General features: G+C 39.8%; 1 protein-coding gene across 1 annotated transcript in view; it reads left to right on the top strand.

The window, feature by feature from the left end:
• Positions 1-22,496, top strand: part of LOC124555115 (exostosin-2) — a 100,888-nt gene that overhangs the window by 34,667 nt on the left and 43,725 nt on the right. The window contains exon 4 of the mRNA XM_047128918.1: positions 17,259-17,398. Within this exon, the coding sequence (XP_046984874.1) occupies positions 17,259-17,398 (140 nt within the window). The remainder of the gene's footprint in view (positions 1-17,258; positions 17,399-22,496) is intronic.

Raw genomic sequence — 22,496 nt, 5'->3', positions numbered from 1 at the left:
GTTCACTCATGTTTCTGCATTTTCGTCTTGCTGCCATTTAATGAACTTCACTTTCACCTCGTCAGTCATTCCTTCTATGAAGCAATCTTTGCGCGAGGCTAAGAAATCAACCACATGGTACTTATTTTCTCTGTTGAATGTTTAATTTTAGGGCTCACCTTAAGCTGGATAGCCACTGTCTCCCCTCTATTCATAGCTACATTACTCAGTGTGGCCCTGGCAGACTCGGTTTCTTTTGTCCTGACCTCAGCTCCCTTCTTCAGTCCCAGTCTCACCTTATCTACACTATCTTCAGTATGAATTCAGTTCCTTTAACCTGCTCTGTGAACTTTGTCTGCACAGCATCCATCCTCTCCTTCAAATCCTTCTCTACCACACTAATCTGGTGTGTCAGATTCTTACCCACCTCACCTACTTTCTCACTAATCCCCAATAAAAGCCTTTGAGTCATGTCATTTTCAGTTTTAATATGATTTCAGATTCCCTCATTTTTGCTTTCTACTTCCTCTAATCCTCCCAACTTCTCCATAATAAACTACATCTGTGCAAGAAAAGGCCCGGCAGCTACAAATTCACAAATGTTCCCCCCAGATTTACAACTAATCCCCATATTGCTCCCTAACTGTTTAGGCCCACTCTGACTCGGGGACTTCTTTATTCCATCAAGCATTACTAACAAACTGTGATGACAAGGCAAACCCGAATGCTGCTGTCACTTAACTTTTGGTCTGTGGCTGCCATGGCGCATACTGTTAATGGCAGCTAATGTGTCATGACAGGTTTGGTGGCATGCTGGAAAACAGAGGATCTTTGTGGTTTAGACTCTGCTTTCTGTTTGCTATTCATGAAAGCTTGTCGTGTGGCTGCTAAGGCATGCTGGTGAAGACCATGGCATGTGGCTGCTGTGGCATGCTGGCGAAGACTGCAGTGTGGCTCTGCTGCTGCACTGACAGACTCGTGTTCATGCGTAACTGAATGAATTTTCAGTGCAACTCTTAACTTCTCCTCGTTACCTCGTCAACCTAGCCTTCAGGTCTAGTTGCATGGCTAACTATATCCTGGACCTGAGACCCCAGTTGTGATGCTGGCTCTCTCTCTGTTAGTCTAGGGGTGAAGTACTACTTCAATAAGTTCATTTGCTTTAAATTTAATAAACAGAAAAATAGTTACTTATGATTAGTCAGAACTCTGATATCTACTAGTCTGAATGTAGATGCTGTTACGAAATAATGTACCCAACTGCTGATGATTAAGTTTTAATAAAGTAGTTATTGTTCCATGAACTGTTGAGTAATGATCAACATAAGTTATTATGCTGAATGGACATGTTCTGGGCCAGTTGCTTTTCCTGATATATGATGGCTGTTATAGAGGTATTAGACATTATTTTTTGTTGTTTAAACCGACAGTGGTATCAGGGCTCACACGCTCTCTCTCTCTCTCTCTCTCTCTCTCTCTCTCTCTCTCTCTCTCTCTCTCTCTCTCTCTCTCTCACACACACACACACACACACACACACACAGATATATTACGCATATGTAATGTGGATGCGTGATTTTATTTTTTAATGCCTGCAGAAACAACTAGTTGTAGCTAGCCATTGACAAGTGAACATGTGTAAGTGGGGGTCAGGTCCGCCCCCGACAGCTGAGTGGTCAGCGCGACAGAATGTCAATCCTAAGGGCCCGGGTTCCATTCCTGGCTGGGTCGGAGATTTTCTCCGCTCAGGGACTGGGTGTTGTGTTGTCCTAATCATCGTCATTTCATCCCCATTGACGCGCAAGTCGCTGAAGTGGTGTCAAATCCCAAGACTTGCACCCGGCGAATGGTCTACCCGACGCGAGGCCCTAGCCACACGACGTTTAGGTTTTAGTGGTGGCCATTGGATTTTGTGTTGTCAGAAAAATGACAGAAAACGTGAAACAACTTTATTGCATCAAATTTCATTTTGGTGATTCTCAAGTTGAAACAGTATCCAAGATTCAACAAGTGTTTGGCAATAAAGCAACTGGTACTTCACAGATAAAGGAGTGACTGCTCATCAGTGAAGAGTGAAGCACGTTCAAGTGGGCCCTCAGACTCTGCAGATGAGGTTGTTATTGATCACTTAAGGACCCTGGTGATGCAGTATAGACACATCACAATCAAGAACTTGCAGATGAGGTTAAAATTGTTGCTGGATCCATTAATTCCATTTTGACAGAGCATTTGGGTCTGAGGAGGATCTCTCACAAATTTGTGCCAAAGGTGCTAACAAATGAGCAGAAGCAGTCTCATTCAGAGATCACACTGGACATCCTGGATAATGTGAACTGTAATCCCAACTTTCTTGACACAGTGATAACTAGTGATGGGTCCTGAGTTTATAGGTATGACCCAGAAACAAAGTTCCAGTCGTTGGAATGGAAGCATCCATAATCCTTAAGACCCAAAAGAGTGAGGTAGGTCCACAGCAATGTGAAACTCTTGCTGACTATCTTTTTTGACTCCAATGGCATAGTCCATCATGAGTATGCCCCAGATGGTACTGATGTCAGTAAGGAGTACTACGAAGAGCTTCTGCATTGCCTTCGTGAAGCAGAGATGTAAATGGCCAGACTGTGGGTAGTGGGCAGTTGGCACAGTCACCATGATAACGCACCTACTCATTGTTCTCAATTAATTCTGAATTTTTTTGGTCAAATACAATGTGGCTGTAGTTTGTTAGCCTCCCTATTCCTCTGGCCTACCACTAAGTGACTTCTGGCTTTTCCCCTTAAATGAAAAAGATTCTGAAAGGGACCAGATTTCAGAACAGAGAAACATTATGCAGAATTCAACAGAGCAGCTGTGCACCGTACCAAAAGAAGGTTTCCAGTGATGCTTCCAGCAGTGGCAGCAGAACTGGGAGAGGTATGTAGAAGCCGAACGGAACTACTGTGAAGGTGACTAGTGTCAGACAATTGTATCTCAACAACTTTATTTTATAAATTAAAGTATGATATTTTTGAACAGTGCTCATGTATTAGTGATCTACCATTAAACATGACAGTTGTTTAAAAAAATCTTATTTCCAGATGACATAGGTGTTATTTTGAAAAACATGGAATGGAATGAAAGTGCTATAACTAATAAGATAGCTGCTATCGTCTGCATATGACTTTCAGAGAATGGATTAAGACTCAACTGAAAAAAAATTAAATAAATAAATAAATGCATACATCCAATTTGTACTATGGAACTTTTGTAAAACCAAAGTTTTGTTGTACCAAGATGGCCCAAAAGTCAGTGAAGCCAACTGTGTTAAGTTCTTAGGACTGATGGCAGATGAAAAGCTTTGTTGGAAATATAAGTTTCTGGCAGATGCTAGCCAAAGAGATTAGTGAGATCCCCGATTACCACATCAAACTACTGGTAGGTGACTTCAGTGTTCAACTGGGGAAAGAACGACAATACCAAGACATACTGGAGCCTTACACAACACATAGACAAACAAATGCTGATGGCAAATGCTTAATTGAACTGTGTAGGTTGTATCAGTTGAAGATCATGTCCACAGTATTCCCTAGAAAGGCAAGATACCAGACCTCTTGGCAGTCACCAAACACTGCTGTTGGATCGTTTCAGATTGATAATGTTGCAATCAGTGTAAAGAGTAGAAAAGAGATCATGAATGTCAGAGTATGCAAATGGAATGATGACACTGGCCATTTCTTCACACAAATAAAGATCAGACTACTACCTAATCAAAAGGTACCTCCTACCAGCATTCCACCAAGGATTGATTCCCAGTCCTTTACAGAGAATAAAGAATGCTTTAAAACTGACATCATGCAAAAAGAAATGAAAGACTGGAACCAACTGTGGTCCAGTGTAAGCGAGGCTACCAATAACTTTGGGAAACCTCGAAGGAAACGATGTCATAGATGGTGGAATTCTGAATGTGACCTTGCAGTTGATGACCGTGCCACAGCCTGGGGGAAGTTCAACTCGACTAAATGACAATAAGACTGGGAGAATTTCACCATGGTGCAGAAACTGACAAGCAAGACCATCAGGCATGTGAAGATCAAGACTGGTAAAGTTGGATGAAGAATTTAAAATGTACAACACCAGAAACTTTTATCAGGCTTTCAAAAAGGAACTCTCAGGGTATAAACCACAATGTCTTCACTTTAAGAATATGGCCAGGGGCTGATCACTAACAACCACGAAACGTGGGACTTTTGGTAAACCATTTTGAACAATTGCTTAATTGTGAAGAGCTCACGGAAAGACAGCCTGTTGAAGATCCTCAAGATACACCTACCATCTAATCCACCAACTGTACAGCAAGTTGCTAATGCCATCAACCATCTTAGGAACTGCAAGGCACCCGAGGAAGGTGACATCATTGCATAAGATGTGAAAGCAGGTGGAAATATGATCACGGAGGCCCTGGTCGACTGTTGGGAGACTGGCAGGATCCCTGATCACTGGAAATCAGCTGCTATACACCCTTTACATAAGAAAGGTGATCGCCGTGATGCCAACAACTACTGGGGAATTTCCTGCTTCCAATAGGATACAAGGTGCTCTCCAAGATTGTACTGGACAATGTAGAAAGTCAATGTGATCAATCAGTTGGTGAATATCAAGGAGGATTTCAATGTGGAAGTACCTGTACTGAGCAGATGTTCAATCTGAAAACTATTCACCAATTAAAACAAAAGAAGAGTATGAACATCATTGTGGTTTTCGTTGACTTTACAAAAGCTTATGATTCCATCGATCACCGAACATTCTTCGTAGTACTCCAACAACAAGGTGTGGATTACAACACGCACACGCACACACACACACACACACACACACACACACACACACACACACACACACACCCTCATCTGTTCCTCATCAAATAGACTCTCACAGATACAACCTCTAAGGTGAAGTTCAAAGGAGAAGTATCTCAGAGTTTCAACATTAAAATGGGAGTACAACAGTGTGATGGTCTATCACCCATTCTGTTTAGGTGCTTGATAAAGTCATCAAAACCTGGGAATGTATGTTGAGGAATGTAGGAATGAAACCAGTTACCATTGGAGCTGGAACCTGAAGAATCAAGATAAGGTGCCTTGCTTTCACAGATGACATTGCAATCCTAACCAACAACTCTAAGGATGCTGCCATTGCTGCCCAAACCCTGCAGGAGAGAGCTGTGAAGTCAGTGTTACAAATATCGTATGACAATTACCATGAGAACTGGCACTCCAGTAACACCCCTTTGACAACTATACATGGAACCATTGGGAGGGTCAATCGGCTTTTATCTTGGTGAATGGGTACACCTCAATGGTAGAGACAGCACCTCCACCTTAAGAAGGCATAACAAACTCAGCGCAGCATGCCATCTGTGGTGTCACCGCCAGACACCACACTTGCTAGGTGGTAGCCTTTAAATTGGCCGCGGTCGGTTAGTATACGTTGGACCCACGTGTCGCCACTATCAGTGATTGCAGACCGAGCCCCACCACACGGCAGGTCTAGAGAGACTTCCTAGCACTCGCCTCAGTTGTACGACCGGCTTTGCTAGCGATGGTCCACTGACAAAATACGCTCTCATTTGCTGAGACGATAGTTAGCATAGCCTTCAGCTACGTCATTTGCTACGACCTAGCAAGGCGCCATTACCAGTTGATACTGTAAAACATGTACCGTCAAGAGCGACGCTCATCATTAATGGATTAAAGTTAAGTATTCCACCAGCTACATCTGTTTTTCTAAAGTCTAATTTCCTTGTCCTGTTCCAGACCTCACGCCAGCCTGCGTGAGCTAAAAAGCGTGCCTTTCGGCTTCCTCTAATAATACGGTGTTGGCTCTCCTGCCAACCCACAACACCATCTGTTCCACAATCTGTACAACATGAAGTGCATTTTGAAGAATGCTAAGGTCTGTCATTACAGAACTGCTGTCAGACCACAGTTTCTGTATGCCACAGAGACCCTCTTGATGAATAGAAAAGGCATGATGGATGATCTGGAGAAAGCCGAAAGACATATTCTCAGAAAAATTCATGGCTCGAGATTGCTCCCAGATGAAACCTACCGATTGAAGTCTAATTCTGAACTGTGCCAATGCTTAGAATCAGCCCACACCAGTATGCGACGTAGGAGGCTCAAGTTCTATGGGCACCTACAATGAATGAACGACAATAGGCTTACCAAGATCTACTCATTGGTTAAAAGCTACAAGACTGGAAGCCTGTGGCTTAATGAAGTACTGAATGACTTGAATTCGGCTGGGATCTCTGAGGTAGGAGATTGTTCCAAATTTTGTGCTATGGTAGGGTCTTGGACACCGCCACCTAGAGTCCCTAAACGTTGGAAGTCCCTTTCACAGGCGAGGAATGAGAAATTATCAGCAGGGCTCAAGAGATATTGGGAACAGAAGAGAGCATTGAAGAAGAACTAGTCATAAGCTCTCCTTAGTAGGCTTACATCATTGAAAAAATGTTCAAGGTGTTGTGAAGAAGCTGAATGCTGCTATCTTCACCATAAGAATAATCTTCACTGTCTCCGACACAGCAAAATGAAGCAAACTGTTAGCCACCAATCTTCTGTGGCAGATGGACTGTAATTGGTAGAAAGGACACAGTAGTTCATTACAGGAATTATTACGACATAACTGTTTATACAAACTTACCACTTGAGCCAAAACTTCATTGTCATGCATGAGTTAGGCAGATAAATGACTTCACTGTTTCCCATACCTGTATCTCATTGAAAACATGTTGCCTCTTCCTTATCAATGGTTGGGTCTTGTCCCATGGGTAATTGGGATAGGGTATTGGCATTTTTGTGGTTCCCTCTTGGCGTGTAGTGTTGGATGCTCAATAAAAAGCCCGTTTCCTTCAGCTTTAGAACTGTGTTTCAAAAACGTTTCCTGTTGGCCAAATAGCGCTAGGTGTAGCTTGTGATCTTTTATGATGATGCGGACCTTTGTGCCTTATAGATTACAATGAAATTTTTGTGGTGTGTGCTATAAATATCACTACTTTTTTGATCTGATAATAATTCCTGCCACTGCTGTCTTTGAAGCAAAAGAATTGGCTTGTGCAGAAAAATCTTGATTTTTATGGACTGGGGCTGCAAATAAACAATACTGAGACATATCAGCTGTTACAAAATTGTTAAGTCTTTTGTGGCCACTTTTTGATGAATTACCTATTGGCTTTTTTCTTTGGTTTTTCATCAAACAAACATCAACAGAAGAACCCGAGAGAGAAGCCAGCAGGCAATATCAGCAGTTACTATCAGCATATACCAGGAGTGTATATACACCCAGAAAAGGTGCTAATGACAAATTAATAGTGTTATCGCCTGTGCATAACAGTGTGTGGTGTTTATTACACTGAAAGTACACTCTACGATTAATGCAGAATACGAAGTCTGAAAACCAGCCAGGCTGTCATAGTTTAACAATTTCTGTAGTCAGTAGATCCCATACCCACTCGTGAAGTTTATCAACAGCACCAAGAATCCATTACATAATCCTGTCATTATTTGTCATATGCAGTAATCTGAGGTCCAAAGTAGTTTTACATTAAAACTGTGATCAGACAGGTGCTGGCTGCATTTTGTGCTGTACCTCCTGGATCTCCTTTTACATTTGCTAATCAACAGGTCTGCCAACATTGCATATTCAGGCACTCTATAAATTGGTGGCCACACAAACTTGTTGCTCAAGTGTTTTAGTACCTATGTTAGAGCTGCTGTTACAGGGTGTTTCAAAAATGTCCGGTAAATTTGAAACGGCAATAAAAACTAAACGAGCAGCGATAGAAATACACCGTTTGTTGCAATATGCTTGGGACAACAGTACATTTTCAGGCAGACAAACTTTCGAAATTACAGTAGTTGCAATTTTCAACAACAGATGGCGCTGCGGTCTGGGAAACTATAGTACGATATTTTCCACATATCCACCATGCGTAGCAATAATATGGCGTAGTCTCTGAATGAAATTACCCAAAACCTTTGACAACGTGTCTGGCGGAATGGCTTCACATGCAGATGAGATGTACTGCTTCAGCTGTTCAATTGTTTCTGGATTCTGGCGGTACACCTGGTCTTTCAAGTGTCCCCACAGAAAGAAGTCACAGGGGTTCATGTCTGGCGAATAGGAAGGCCAATCCACGCCGCCTCCTGTATGTTTCGGATAGCCCAAAGCAATCACACGATCATCGAAATATTCATTCAGGAAATTAAAGACGTCGGCTGTGCGATGTGGCTGGGCACCATCTTGCATAAACCACGAGGTGTTCGCAGTGTCGTCTAAGGCAGTTTGTACCGCCACAAATTCACGAAGAATGTCCAGATAGCGTGATGCAGAAATCGTTTCGGATCTGAAAAATGGGCCAATGATTCCTTTGGAAGAAATGGCGGCCCAGACCAGTACTTTTTGAGGATGCAGGGACGATGGGACTGCAACATGGGGCTTTTCGGTTCCCCATATGCGCCAGTTCTGTTTATTGACGAAGCCGTCCAGGTAAAAATAAGCTTCGTCAGTAAACCAAATGCTGCCCACATGCATATCGCCGTCATCAATCCGGTGCACTATATCGTTAGCGAATGTCTCTCGTCCAGCAATGGTAGCGGCGCTGAGGGGTTGCCGCGTTTGAATTTTGTATGGATAGAGGTGTAAACTCTGGCGCATGAGACGATACGTGGATGTTGGCGTCATTTGGACCGCAGCTGCAACACGGCGAACCGAAACCCGAGGCTGCTGCTGGATCACCTGCTGCACTAGCTGCGCGTTGCCCTCTGTGGTTGCCGTACGCGGTCGCCCTACCTTTTCAGCACGTTCATCCGTCACGTTCCCAGCCCGTTGAAATTTTTCAAACAGATCCTTTATTGTATCGCTTTTCGGTCCTTTGGTTACATTAAACCTCCGTTGAAAACTTCGTCTTGTTGCAACAACACTGTGTTCTAGGCGGTGGAATTCCAACACCAGAAAAATCCTCTGTTCTAAGGAATAAACCATGTTGTCTACAGCACACTTGCACGTTGTGAACAGCACACGCTTACAGCAGAAAAACGACGTACAGAATGGCGCACCCACAGACTGCGTTGTCTATATCTTTCACATCACTTGCAGCGCCATCTGTTGTTCAAAATTGTAACTACTGTAATTTCGAAAGTTTGTCCGCCTGAAAATGTACTGTTGTCCCAAGCATATTGCAACAAACGGTGTATTTATATTGCTGCTCGTTTAGTTTTTATTGCCGTTTCAAATATACCGTTCATTTTTGAAACACCCTGTATGTTTGTGAGAGGCAGGACATCATATGCTGGTGATCTTGCAACCTGTTAGCCCTGACTTACCTTTATCAGAACTGTGCTGCCTTTGCATGATATAAGAACAATCAAAACTTTGCTTCAGTTTATGGAACACTTGCTTATATGCATCTGAGCACAGTTATCTCTGGTACTACTGTAATATCCCCCAGTCAACCAGGTGGGTTAAAAAATTTAAAAAAGGAAATGGATAGGTTGAAGTTGGATACAGTGAAATTCAGTTGCAGGAGGAACAGGTCCTATGGTCAGATGAGTGCAGGGTTATACATACAAAATCAAATAGGGGTAAAGCAGGAGTAGGTCTAATAATGAATAAGAAAGTAGGAATGCAGGTAAGTTGCTTCAAACGGCATAGTGACTGCATTATCGTATCACAGACAGACATGAAGCCAAAACCCACCACTGAAGTACAAGTTGATATGCCAACGAGCTCCACAGGTGCTGAAGTGATTGAAAACATGTATGATGAGATAAAGGAAATTATTGAATTATGATGGTGAACTGGAATTTGGTAGTAGGGAAAGGAAGAGAATGAAAAATAGTAGGCGAATATAGCCTGGAGGAAAGGAATGAAAGGGGAAGTGCCAGGAAGAATTTTGCTCAGAGCATAACTTAATCACTAACGCTTTGTTTAAGAATCATGAAAGAAGGCAGTGTGTGTGGAAGAGACCTGGAGACTCCGGAAGGTTTCAGATTGATTATATAATGGTAAGACAGAGATTTCAGAACTAGATGTTAACCTGTAAGATATTTCCAGAGGTAGCTGTGGACTCTGACCACAATTTATTGGATTTAAGTATAGATTAAAAATGAAAAAAATTGCAAAAGGGTAGAAAATTAAGGAAATGGGACATGAATGAGTTGAAAGAGCCATAGATTGTTAAGAATTTCAGAGGAAGCATCAGACAAAGATTGACTGTAAAAGGGGAAAAGAATGCAGCAGATGATGAATGGGTTGTTTTGTGAGAGAAAATAGTGAAAACAGAGGATCAAATAGGTAAAAAGATGAGGCCTAATAGAAATCCTTGGATATCACAGGAGATGGTGAGTTTAATTGATGAAGGGAGAAAATACAAAAATGCAGCAAATGAAGCAAGTGATAGGGAATGCAAACATGAGAGTGTCAGAAAATGCAAAATGGCTAAGCAGAAATTGCTAGATGACAAATGTAAGGACATAGAAGGATATATTTCTAGGGGAAAGATAGATACTACCTCTAGGAAAGTAAGAGAGATGTTTGGAGAAAAGAAAAGCACCTGTATGAATATCAAGAGGTCAGATGGAAATTCAGTACCAAGCAAAGAAGAGAAAGGTGAAAGGAATATATAGGGGGGTTGCACAACAGAAATGATCTTGAAGGCAACAATATAGAAAGGGAAGAAGACATAGATAAAGATGAGATGGGAGACACGATACTGCGAGAACAACTTCACAGCACTGAAAGATCTAAGTCAAAACAAGGCCCCAGGAGTAGACGACATTCGGTTTAAGCTACTGATAGCCTTGGCAGACATGAAAAAACTCTTCCATCTGGTGAGCAAAATGTACGAGACAGGCGAAATACCCTCAGACTTCAAGAAGAATATAATACTTCAAATTCCAAAGAAAGCAGGTGCTGGCAGGTGTGAAAATTACCAAACTATCAGTTTAATAAGTCATGGTTGCAAAATAGTAACATGAAATATCTATAGAAGAATGGAAAAAGTGGTTGAAGCTGACCTCAGGGAATATCAGTTTTGATGCTGAAGAACCATAGGAACATGTGAAGCAGTACTGACCATGCGACTTCTCTTAGGAGGCAGGTTAATGAAGGGCAAACCTAAATTTATAGCTTTTGTACATCTGGAGAAAACTTTTAACAGTGTCAATAGGAATACACTATTTGATATTCTGAAAGTAACAGGGATAAAATACAGGAAATGAAAGATTATATACAACTTATACAGAAACCAGACAGCAGTTATGAGAGTTGACGGACATGAAGGGAAGCAGTGATTGAGAAGGGAGTGAGGCAGGGTAGTAACCTATCCCCTATGTTGTCAAATCTATACATTGAGCAAGCAGTAAAGGAAACCAAAGAAAAATGTGGAGTAGAAATTAAAGTTCAGGGAGAAGAAATCAAAACTTTGAGGTTTGCCAATGACATTTTAATTCTGTCAGAGACAGAAAAAGACTTGGAAGAATAGCTAAATGGAATGGACAGTGTCTTGGAAGGGTAATGGAATATAGTAGAATGAAACCAGGTGGTGCTGAAGGAATTATATTAGGAAATGAGACACTGAGAGTAGTGGATGAGTTTTGCTATTTGGGCAGTAAAACAACTGATGATGGCGGAAGCAGAGGGGATATAAAATGTAGACTAGCAATGGCAAGAAAAGCATTTCTGAAGAAGAGAATTTTGTTAGCACTGAATATAGATTTAAATGTTAGGAAGTCTTTTCTGAAGGTATTTGTCTGGGTGTAGCCTTATGTGGAAGTAAGATGTGGATCATAAACAGTTGAGATAAGAAATGAATAGAGGCTTTCAAGAAGGGGTGCTACTCAAGAATGCTGAAGATCAGATGGGTAGATCACGCAACCCATGAGGAAGTGCTGAACAGAATTGGGGAGAAAGGAAATTTGTGGCATAACTTGACTAAAAGAGGGGATAGATTGATAGGGCACATACTGAGACAGCAAGGGATCACAATTTTTATATTGGAGACTAGTGTTGGGGGTAAAAATTGCAGGAGGAGACAAAGAGAGAAATACAATAAGCAAGTTCGAAAGGATGTGGGTGTCAGCAGTTCTTCTAATGAGTAAATTTGAGCTTCTGACTATTGGTGCCCTTTGGTTATCTGCAGTGTTATCATAGGATGCCATAAGGAAATGGACGAGGTGATCATGTGACAGGAGATGGAATTGCCACTGAGAGTTGTTAATACACTTTATTTCATACAGAGAAGAAGGAAAATTGAAGTTTATACAGATTAATATATTCTTCTTGCAAATGTATGTGTGTTATCTCAGGATATTATTACATTTTTAATCAGGAAATAAATATTTTTTATGTATGTTAAAACTGAGCTCAGATAGGCAATCAAGAAGAAGCTAAAGGTAACTTGTGTGTGGCAGTCATGTGCCATTGGTGGAAGAATTCAGAAATATATTTTTCGGGATTTGGGAAGAAATTACATGGTAAAAATGTATTGAAAATTAGGTTTCCCTGATGTTTTTGTGGTGTAATGAATGTGCACCTCCCAAATTGTATCCTTTTCTCACAATCAAGGTGCTTCACATAGAAAGGAGATATGAGAATAATTTTGTATTGCCATTCTGGAGATGTGAGTGAAGTACAAGGGAATCATTGCTACATATATCATTGTACTGAGACATATTAGGGCAATTTGACTTGTGCTTCTTATAAAACATAAAGTGTCATAGCATTATTAATTTGTAAATGGTTTTTGGCTCCACAATGATTTTTAGTAATGTAGAAGTAGGTGCCAATGTGTTAATTTATGGTGGCTTCACAAAGAATGGCAGAACTCATATATAAGTACTACCCCGGTACCGAAAAACCACATAGTTCCATATGGAAGACTACCGTGACTATTCGTTAAACTTAAAATAGATCACCAGTATCTTTAGTATATCAAAAAGTATCTAAAGTGAAATAGATTCCTCATCCTATGTCGCTTTTGAGGAAGTGACACAACTCCAAGACTATGGAGGCCAGTTTGCAATTCGTTCATTCCCTATTCAGCTGGAGCAACTCAGAAGGCCCATTTGACATGACATGAATGTTCTGCTTCTTGAAAAGCTTTTCTGTGGCCGGCACTAACACTGTGAGTTGCTCCAAGTATCTTTCAAAAATTGGTGATATGCATGCAATGCCAATTGGTGGTGCAGGTACTTTTATAAGTCAAAAGGTATGTTCATAACCAACTGGGTTTTGTGACACACTGTCTAGCAGCAACTTTAAATGTGTATCAGTGCAGGATATCTTTGAAAAATGTTTTCCTGCTGGTAATTTCGACAGTTCTTCTAGTGTAGGAATTAGATATTAATTTACTATGAACTGAGCACCTTGTTTAGGCTTCAGGTCTGCACATAATGAAGAGATCCATTCATCTTCTTGATAACAGCTAATGGTGTAACCCAATCACTTGCAGTTCTGGGGTAGATGACACCCAGAATCAAGACAGTCTAGCTCTTCTCTAATAGATTGCTTAACTGTGACTGGTATCAGACATACCCTTCAGAACTTACGTGCTGGTGTAGGCTTCAAGGTGGGTGATACATACCATGAAATAGTCAGCACACGCCATACCAGGTGTAAATGACAATTCAAAGTTTTTTGCAATTCGTAAAGTGTGTTTAAAAGAGTATCTTGTTCAATCAGATAGTCTGAAGCTTCAAAATTAAACTGAACATTGTAAAAGCATCAAGATATTTGTCACTTCAGTTTATGCCACCATTTATATGGAGATTTAATTAAATACTGCTTGTCTCTTGCTTTGACTTTTAACATGCCCATAATCCATGCTTTGCTTGCTATGAGATAGTACATGATTGTTTGTGGGTGGGTGAACAACTGATTCTGCAATTGGTTTCCATGTAAATCAAGAAACTGCAGCACTCGTATTGTCAACTTAAAAGGACCTCGGGTGTGTATTTATTGTGATCTTTACTGAAATTTTGTAATATTTGTTTGAGCCTGGATAGCACTGTTTTTGTAACATGTTAAGGTTAATTTTGAGAGCTCAGTCTTAGTAACATACCTTTTGTTGTGCTATAGTGGTGTGCACATAAGAAGGTGGGTGGTGGGGTGATTCGCACCTGGGTGCAGGTACCAAACGTGCTCCAGCCAATAGCGTCATTCTACCACATCTGTCTGCAGCATACACTTCAGGTGCACATAGAACTTTTATTGTGTATTTTCATGATGGTTTAGGTATGATGAGGCTCACAGAGTGATAAGATAAGACACTGTTAGTGAAAGATCCATTGATCTGATGGGGTTTTCAAGCTTAGAGTTACCCTTAGCAATATTTTAGAGAAGTAGGCTCCAGTCTCATTGGGGGGGGGGGGGGTGGGGGGGGGGAGGGGGAGGGGGAGGGGGGGGGGGGAGGGAGAGAAAATACTGAGAGAGTATAGCATTACAAAAGAAATGCTAGACTGATTTTTATGAAGAGCTCTAAAGCCTGACTGTGACTAAGACAGAACAAAACATAAAAAAATCATTTTGTGGAGTACTCTAAATATTCAGATGAAATGAAAGCAGTGTTAAGGTCAGTTCTGAATTAGTTGTGGAGAATTATCATAAAAAGATAGGTTTGTGATACACTAAAGCCACAGATATAGAAGCATGTCTGGTGTTGTTTGAGGGGTCCTGCATCTATTCTGGTTATTCTTATGGTAGGTATTCTATATTGTCATCTGAATTGGTTGTTAGGTTGAAAAGTCTTTTAACTTGTTTCTTTGCAGCCCTTAAAATGGCTAGCATAGTATTCTGACTGTCTTATAAGAAGACAAGGTGTTACATTTTTGGTTTGGGAAAGAGATGGCATTTAAAGCAAAGAAATTTTGTTTTTATATTGCTACACAGTGCACAATAGTATGACTTGTGAATTTGGTCTGATTTAATATTATTATTTATAAAGCTCTTTAAAGAGTCTCTCTCTCTCTCTCTCTCTCCATGTGTGTGTGTGTGTGTGTGTGTGTGTGTGTGTGTGTGTGTGTGTGTGTGTAAGGTTACACTGACAAACTTCGAAGGGATGTAGAAATGAGGATAAGAACCCGTGTCCAGAAATGTCATTGAACAATGCTATGGAACATTGAAGTTATAGGCGTTGGTGCGTGTAATCTATATGTATGTGTACACAGGGTGGCTCCATGAAACTTTCAGGAATAATGGAGAAGGATTAATGTGTCACTTTGACGTAAGATACCCCGGTCTTGAAAGGAACTAGTTGAAAATTATAAGTGATACCTCTGACAGTAGAATACATGTACCAGTACTGTTGTTGCTAATATTGTAGGGTGGGCAACGTTCAGACTAAAACAAGGAAAAAATGTCCAGTAGCCTCTAAAATGCATACCTTAAGTCCTGTGAGTACTTGTTCATCTTTGTTGCTGTGAAATATATCTCCTTTATTAAACAATTGCTCTTAGCTGTTAAGGTATGCATTTTAAAACCCTTGTATACTAGACTTTTTCCCTTCTTTTGATGCATACTACCACTTCCGAAAGTCGGGTACCCTACAAAGCAAAAACAGTACCTGTACATGTATTCCACTGCCAGAGGTATCAGAACAATTTCTGTTATAACTTTTGACTTGTTCTTTCCTTGACCAGGGTCTCTTATCTCAAAGTGATGCATTTATCCTTCTCCATCATCCCTGAAAGTTCATATCATCATCACAGAATCACTCATTATATACATACATATACAGTCACCGTCTCTATAGCTTTGACACTCCGAAGCGTCATTGGATAACATTTCTGGACACAGGTTCCTATCCTCATTTTGTTTGTCTAGATACCATCTGCATCCCCTTGAAGTTTGTGGTGTAATTTTGAAACACCCTGTATATATGTAATGTGTGTGTGCATTTTCTAAATGGATACACTTTAATACCATACTGTCATATTTTTATTCTGTTTTGGTCAGTTTACTGGCAATATAAACTCATTAGGAGTTACAGGTGATTTGTAATGAATGTGCTCTTCAATTTTCAAAAGTTATGAAATATATTGCTGAATTTGATGTACTTGTCCTGATCTGGAGTGTGATGCATGTAAAGGACATACCAGAACTCCAGTTACAGATGAAAATGTAGAGTGCAAGTCCTGTTAGAATTAAATAATTGGCGATTAAAGGATATAAAATAACCTGCACCATAGGTATATCAGAAGAAAGACTGTGGTATATTTTTCATGGATAATTAATTGTAAAATAGGTTATCGCAAGGAAGAATGCTAAATATGTTGAATATTGACCAATGTCAGAAATTAAAACTTATTTATCAGCACTGTCTGGACAGTTTAGAAAGGGGTCAGACTGGGTTTGGAGTCAATTTGTTAATGTAGAGGAGGCATTATGACTCGCCCATTCATACTAGAAATGAAGTAACAATTAAAGAAATGGATGAGAAGTGGTGCACAAAAAAAGCAAAGCCCCTTTTGTCTGTCAGAATGACTGTGACCAGCATTTCTGGGATCTGAATGCGATTTCGTCTTACTGACTATGTTGCAAAGGATAAAACAGTAACTGTCAAATTTTACATAATATTCCGTGCAAACTAGATGAACAAATAGGTAAGAAGAGGCTGAGACTGCAAAAAGAGAAAATAAAATCTTTGTTTATTAGGACAGTGCACTGACCTATGGTGGGAAAATTAAGGAGTATTTGAAGTATGACTTCTTGGAACATCCACACTGTTCATCAGATTTTGATATATCTGATATCCACTTATTTCCACATTAAAAACAATGAGACTGGAAAATATTTTGAGTCCAGTGAAGAACTCATGGCAGCTGTAGGTGGATGTTTTGCAGACCTTTCAGAATCACACTTCAGAGCTGGCATGTACTTAATGGTGCATTAACCTAATAGGATACTACATGGTAAAAAAGTACATTTATGACCTAAAGAGTACAGTTCTTTTACTACCAAACAGAGAAGTTTTCATCCTATCCCTTTAAGACTCTTCTGCTCAACCCCAAGTGATAGATTATTTCTAATCTAATTTACAGAATCACAGTGTCCATTTTAGTCTAAGTGACTGTCTGCTGTCATCCTCAAGACATCAAAACAATGCCATATAAGTGCAGAAAGACTTTTGCACCCCATTTTCATGATTGTTTCATCTTTTGACCATGCTACAAATAAATGCTGATTTGACTTTTAGTTACTAGGTACGAATTAGTTGTATCTATACAAATATACTGTTACAGCAATCTAAATTCTGTTTGGTGATACGTGGTGCAAGACTAGGACAACCAACCCTCCTGGAGGCAATGGCAGCGGGTTGTGTTCCGGTGATTTGTGCAGATTCACTTATCATGCCCTTCAGTGATGTTCTGGACTGGAAGAGGTAAACTCAGAAACTTTTTTGTGTGTGTTCTTTGTTTGTGTTCTTTGTTATTTTGAAAATCTCTCAGTATCACTTTCTTTGGTGGTAGTTCACAGTACTGAATATAAATTGGCAAAAAATATTTTGATTAAACAAAAGTGTAATCAACAAAGTTGGCACCACATCTATGATAAACAAATTAATCATAGAACAGCTATAAGCCACTAGTCAAAACACTTCTGCTGAATTACAGGGCCCCATATATTGGGGACGGATCACAGGAATCCATCACATGTGGTATTACCAGCAATCGGTGGCTCACTTTAACATGCCTGACATGAGCAGTTTGTCAAGCAGTTTAAATCAGTATTATGAACACTACTGATATGAAAAATGAACTGCAGTGTTTACCAGCAGTTACACTTAATTTCTGTACCCTCACAAATACATGCAAAAAGCAATTTAAAATAAATGAGAATTATGATTTATTAGACTTGTTTTGAAATTTCTTTCTTGTGAACTGTAGGTTACTTTATAGAATACATTAAATTTTTCAGTGATGCCAAGTAGATTGTGCAATCTTTTTCAGTGTCCAAGTACAATTTTTTTCCATTTATTAGACTTAAATTCCTGTTTTACAGTGGTCTTACAGTTTAATTGCATGTATTTACACAATTTGGTTGAAGTCTCGATATGCCTATATAGATGTTGTTTATAACAACACTACTAATTACCAGAACTCTTGTTATAAAGTTATGATGGAGAGTTGGATCGTATGAAAAAAACAAGAGACTTGAGTATAGCTGTGAAGTAGACTTGTCCTGAACATTTAAACTAAAATGTCCTCTTAACATTACAGTACATATGTCATTCTATTTAGAAGTTAAAAACATTAATAATGAATGTAATTATTTCATAACTAACTCAAAATCATCAGATGGAGCCTATTGTATTGTGACTATTACTGTAAATGTCCCATCAATTCTACTTCTATTGCACAAACTTCAAAATGGTAATCACTACATAACTGGAGGTTGTGTTTTGTATTACTTCATAATATAAATGGCAACTCTAGCCTCCAGTTCACTTCTCGGAGTCATTCAGGGTCCCTGAATAACTATAAATTCTAACTTAAAGTTCTTACTCAATGTGGGAAAAATGAAACAAAACTACAGACATGAGTCACAGCCATATTACCACACATAGCTGCCAACAAGCCAGGCAGCCATATTGCAAGCACAAATCACATGTGATCCTCCAGACTGCTTGGGATTTCAAAATGACCTGTGACCAATTGCTGTGATTTGCACACACATGTGCGATCAGTCACACACGTGACAGATTGCTGTGAACTGTCACTCATGTGTAGGGATCTTAAGTGCATTTGAGAGATTTCAGAAGTTTTATGTAATGGAGTTCAGAATGCTATATAGTTTTCTCCTGTGAAGATAACCTCAGTGATTGAGTTTTACTGACCCGATTATCTGATTTTCACATATAATAGCATTGGATTATGGGAGGGAACTGAATATTGTTATATGAAATTGCTGTCTAACTGCTATTTAGATTTAAGCTTTACCCAAATGACTGTTCATTTTCTGAAGAAAATAAACCAAACACAACAATTTCATAGTGATAGGTAGTAAGAAACATTTCGCTGTCAAGAATTGAATGGAGAAAATTCAATGGTGTTCCATACACATACAGGATGTAATGCAGCCTAAAGGTAAAAAAATAATGACTTCTAGCATAATATTTTTGTCTCGGTATCTACCAGTGTCAAACCTTATGACAAATTAAAACTGGGTGTGCAATGTCAACTCAAACCTGGACCTTTGCCCTTCTCTGAGGATGAGCCTGTCACCCAGAAACTGCAGTCCAGCAAAGTATTCAGGAAAACTTCTGATGGCTTAGTAAAACAGGAGAGGGGTGCTGACAGATGGAAGCTGTGAGGCAGCTAACAAGTGGTGCTTGGATGGCTCAGACAAGAATGTTGCTTCTTAAGACCTCGTATTTGAATAAACATTCCAAAATCCACCAAGCTGTTAAACAGATGAAAGGCGACCAGTCCTGGTGTGATACATTCATAGACTTCCACAAGGAGGGGAGAGGGCGGGGGGGGGGGGGTGTTTTTGACATTGATTCCTATCCCTAATTTTCATCCAGTTTTGCTTACATATGCTGCTGTATTCGCTATGTCCTGTGTCCTACTATAGGCTGAAGTGTGACTCTGGAGTACAAACTTCTTATTTAATGCAGAATTCATGCATTTCTAGAAATGAGTGAATGTAATTATTCTGAACTGCATGTATAATCTATTCTGGTGTTAAGGTGCCAGACATGGTTGGAAATACTGTGGCTTTCAAAATTGCTACGTGACTTAGCTTTTATTGACAACCTCATGATAAATTGGCATTGAAGGTCCAACTGTACTGACTGACTGCTGTGCCATCTTCAGCCCGTAGACATCAGTGGATGTGGATAGATGGGGCCAAAGGCTATAAAGGATACAGTGGGTGCATCAGCAGACTGATTTGGATCAAACTGTAGCCACGTGTTCTAGTATGCTCTGACTTTAAAATTCTGCTTGCAGGGTCGCAATACTACTGAGGTGACATGGTGCAAGCCACCAGTCCAACACAGTGGGGTACTGGGTTAACTTGTGCTGTGTTGCCTGGACCTGTCTTCATGATTAGAAGTGGTGCCTTTTCATAATGAACCCAATAACATGTATAGTTTTGATATCACAGTAATCTACCTGCCAGTTCAATACTAAGTGGTAATTGACAATCCTTTAGGATGAATAAGTTAGGGAACTTATTTAATAATCATATATGAGACCTTTTTGGAGAAAAAAATTTATGTAGTAGTCAACATGGCTTCACTAAAAGCCGTCTTGTGAAACTTGGCTCACCCGGCTCATCCACAAGATCCAGTAGGCAGTAGGTGTTTCTCGACTTCCAGAAGCTGTTAATTATAGTTCGGTGCTGCCTCTTGTGGAATGTTGGATACAGCTTTGAGATTGGAATGATGACATCCAAGCCAATTGAACGCTGCACATCATTTTGAATGGAGAGAAATCATAAGATGTCATAATAGTTTTGGGACATACCCCAAGGGAGTATTATAACAGCCCTAATGTTAAAAATATGTATACGTGGGTTGGAACTTTAATAGTGGCAACTATTTATTTACAGCTCGTACAAAATAGATACGTGTTTCAAAGTTTTACTGACCTTCAAAGTAGTCATCAGCATTGTGTATAACCCATTGCCAGTGATGTGGAAGTCATAGGATACTCTTAGCAGTGCCAGTTGTGTTGACAGGTCGAGTGGCGCGGTCTGTTGCCTGACAAATTTGTAGCAGTTCTGAAGCGAATGCCGTGAAGTGTTTCCTTCAGTTTAGAAATCGAGTTGAACTCAGGAGGGCTTAAGTCAGGGGAGTGCAGTAGGTGGTATAGCACTTAGCAACCCCGTCAGTCAAACAAATTAGCAACAACGGGCACTGTATGTACTTGAGTGTTGTCCTGCAAAATGATGGTCAGGTCCTGCAGAAAGTGTCATCACTTCTGTTTCTAAGCTGGTTGTAGGTTGTGTTCCAAAAATGAACAGCTTAGAGACAGAAGTCTCCTACATTTCAGTCACTGTGGCTAGTGATTATACGAGGTGTTAAAAATTTTTTCCACGTTTTTCACCAAAACAAGCCAAAAATAACCAGTACTTATGAGCTCTAAAATGCCTACCTTAAGAGTTATGGGCACTTGTTCATCTTCACTACTGTGAAACACATCTCTTCTACCACAAGCTCTCTGGAATCATGAATGAGCTACAGAATGCAATAAACTAATGAGGACACATTCCTCTATTATTGTCCATAGATACAGCATGTAATAAACATCTTTTAATGTTGTTACTGTGAACCATATTCATAGTTCTGGATTAAGTGCAGTGCATACATTAATTCTAATGGAACCAGTTTCTGTTTTGATAAAATTGTGAGGTGCTTGTATATTGTAGTTTTGCCTTTGCACTTACCAGTATAATGGGAGGCTATTAGTCCCCATGGGAACTTGCAGTCATGTGGTCAGTGGTTGTTTCTATTTGCCACACTGTAACAGAAGATTGAGTCTGCCATTTTCTGTGTGGAGTAATAGGCTCCCACTATGCTGGTAAGTGCAAAGACAAAACTACAATGTAAAAGCATCTCACCAACTTGTCTTTTTTTTTAAAAAAAAGAAAAATTGTTCCGTTACAACTAATGTATATGCTACACTTAACCCAGAACCATGAATTCAATTTATGGGAACAACACTAAAAGGTGTTTACTGTATGATTTATTCATCAACAATAACAGAGGAATGTGTCCTCATTTGTTTACTGCAGTCTGTAGGTCATTCACAGTAGCAAAGAGCTTGCAATAGAAGAGAGGTGTGTTTCACAGCAGTGAAGATGTAAAAATGCTCATAGCTCTTAAGGTATGGGATTCAGAACCCATGTTTACTGGACATTTTTTCTTGCTTTGATCCATACAACCACCTCTCGAAACATGGAATACTTTTAACATGCTGTATGTTTTGCAAATGTAACTTCAAAAATTGCAGGCAGTGCAGAGTATCTGTGCAGTCAAAGTAGGTTGTTGTCAAAGGTTATTCATTCATTCATTCATTCATTCATTATCTTAATTGATTGCCCAGTATGAAAAATAAGGAAAGATTTCGCCTTAGTTAAGCTGTACATCTTCCTAGCATGTCTCCAGTTTGCTGTCAGTGATGTGATGTCTTCTGTGTACTGAAGTTTTATTTAAAGCAAATCAGCTTTTTCTCATGAGAAATTCCAGGGTAGTCCCAGGTTGAGGTTTTAGTAGGGGTAGTTATGTTTTTAAGTATTGCAAAACTTGACATCTTCATGGGCTGTGGACTTTCTGACATAATTTTATTTCAAAGTTAGTCATCTGTGATGCATTATAACACTTAAACTGATAATTTTGAAATTAACTGCAGCACTTGATGAGTAACTTCGTGTTTATCCTGAACAATGTGGGTCCATCAAATAGTCTTTTGGTAAAATATTGTACAGTGCTGCTTTTCATTGTGAGCTGCAAGAAGTTGCCAAGTATCTAA

This window comes from Schistocerca americana, chromosome X (genome assembly GCF_021461395.2).
Source record: "Schistocerca americana isolate TAMUIC-IGC-003095 chromosome X, iqSchAmer2.1, whole genome shotgun sequence".
Classification (NCBI taxonomy): Eukaryota; Metazoa; Arthropoda; class Insecta; order Orthoptera; family Acrididae; genus Schistocerca; species Schistocerca americana.
This window is presented reverse-complemented; position numbering and strand designations above follow the sequence as displayed.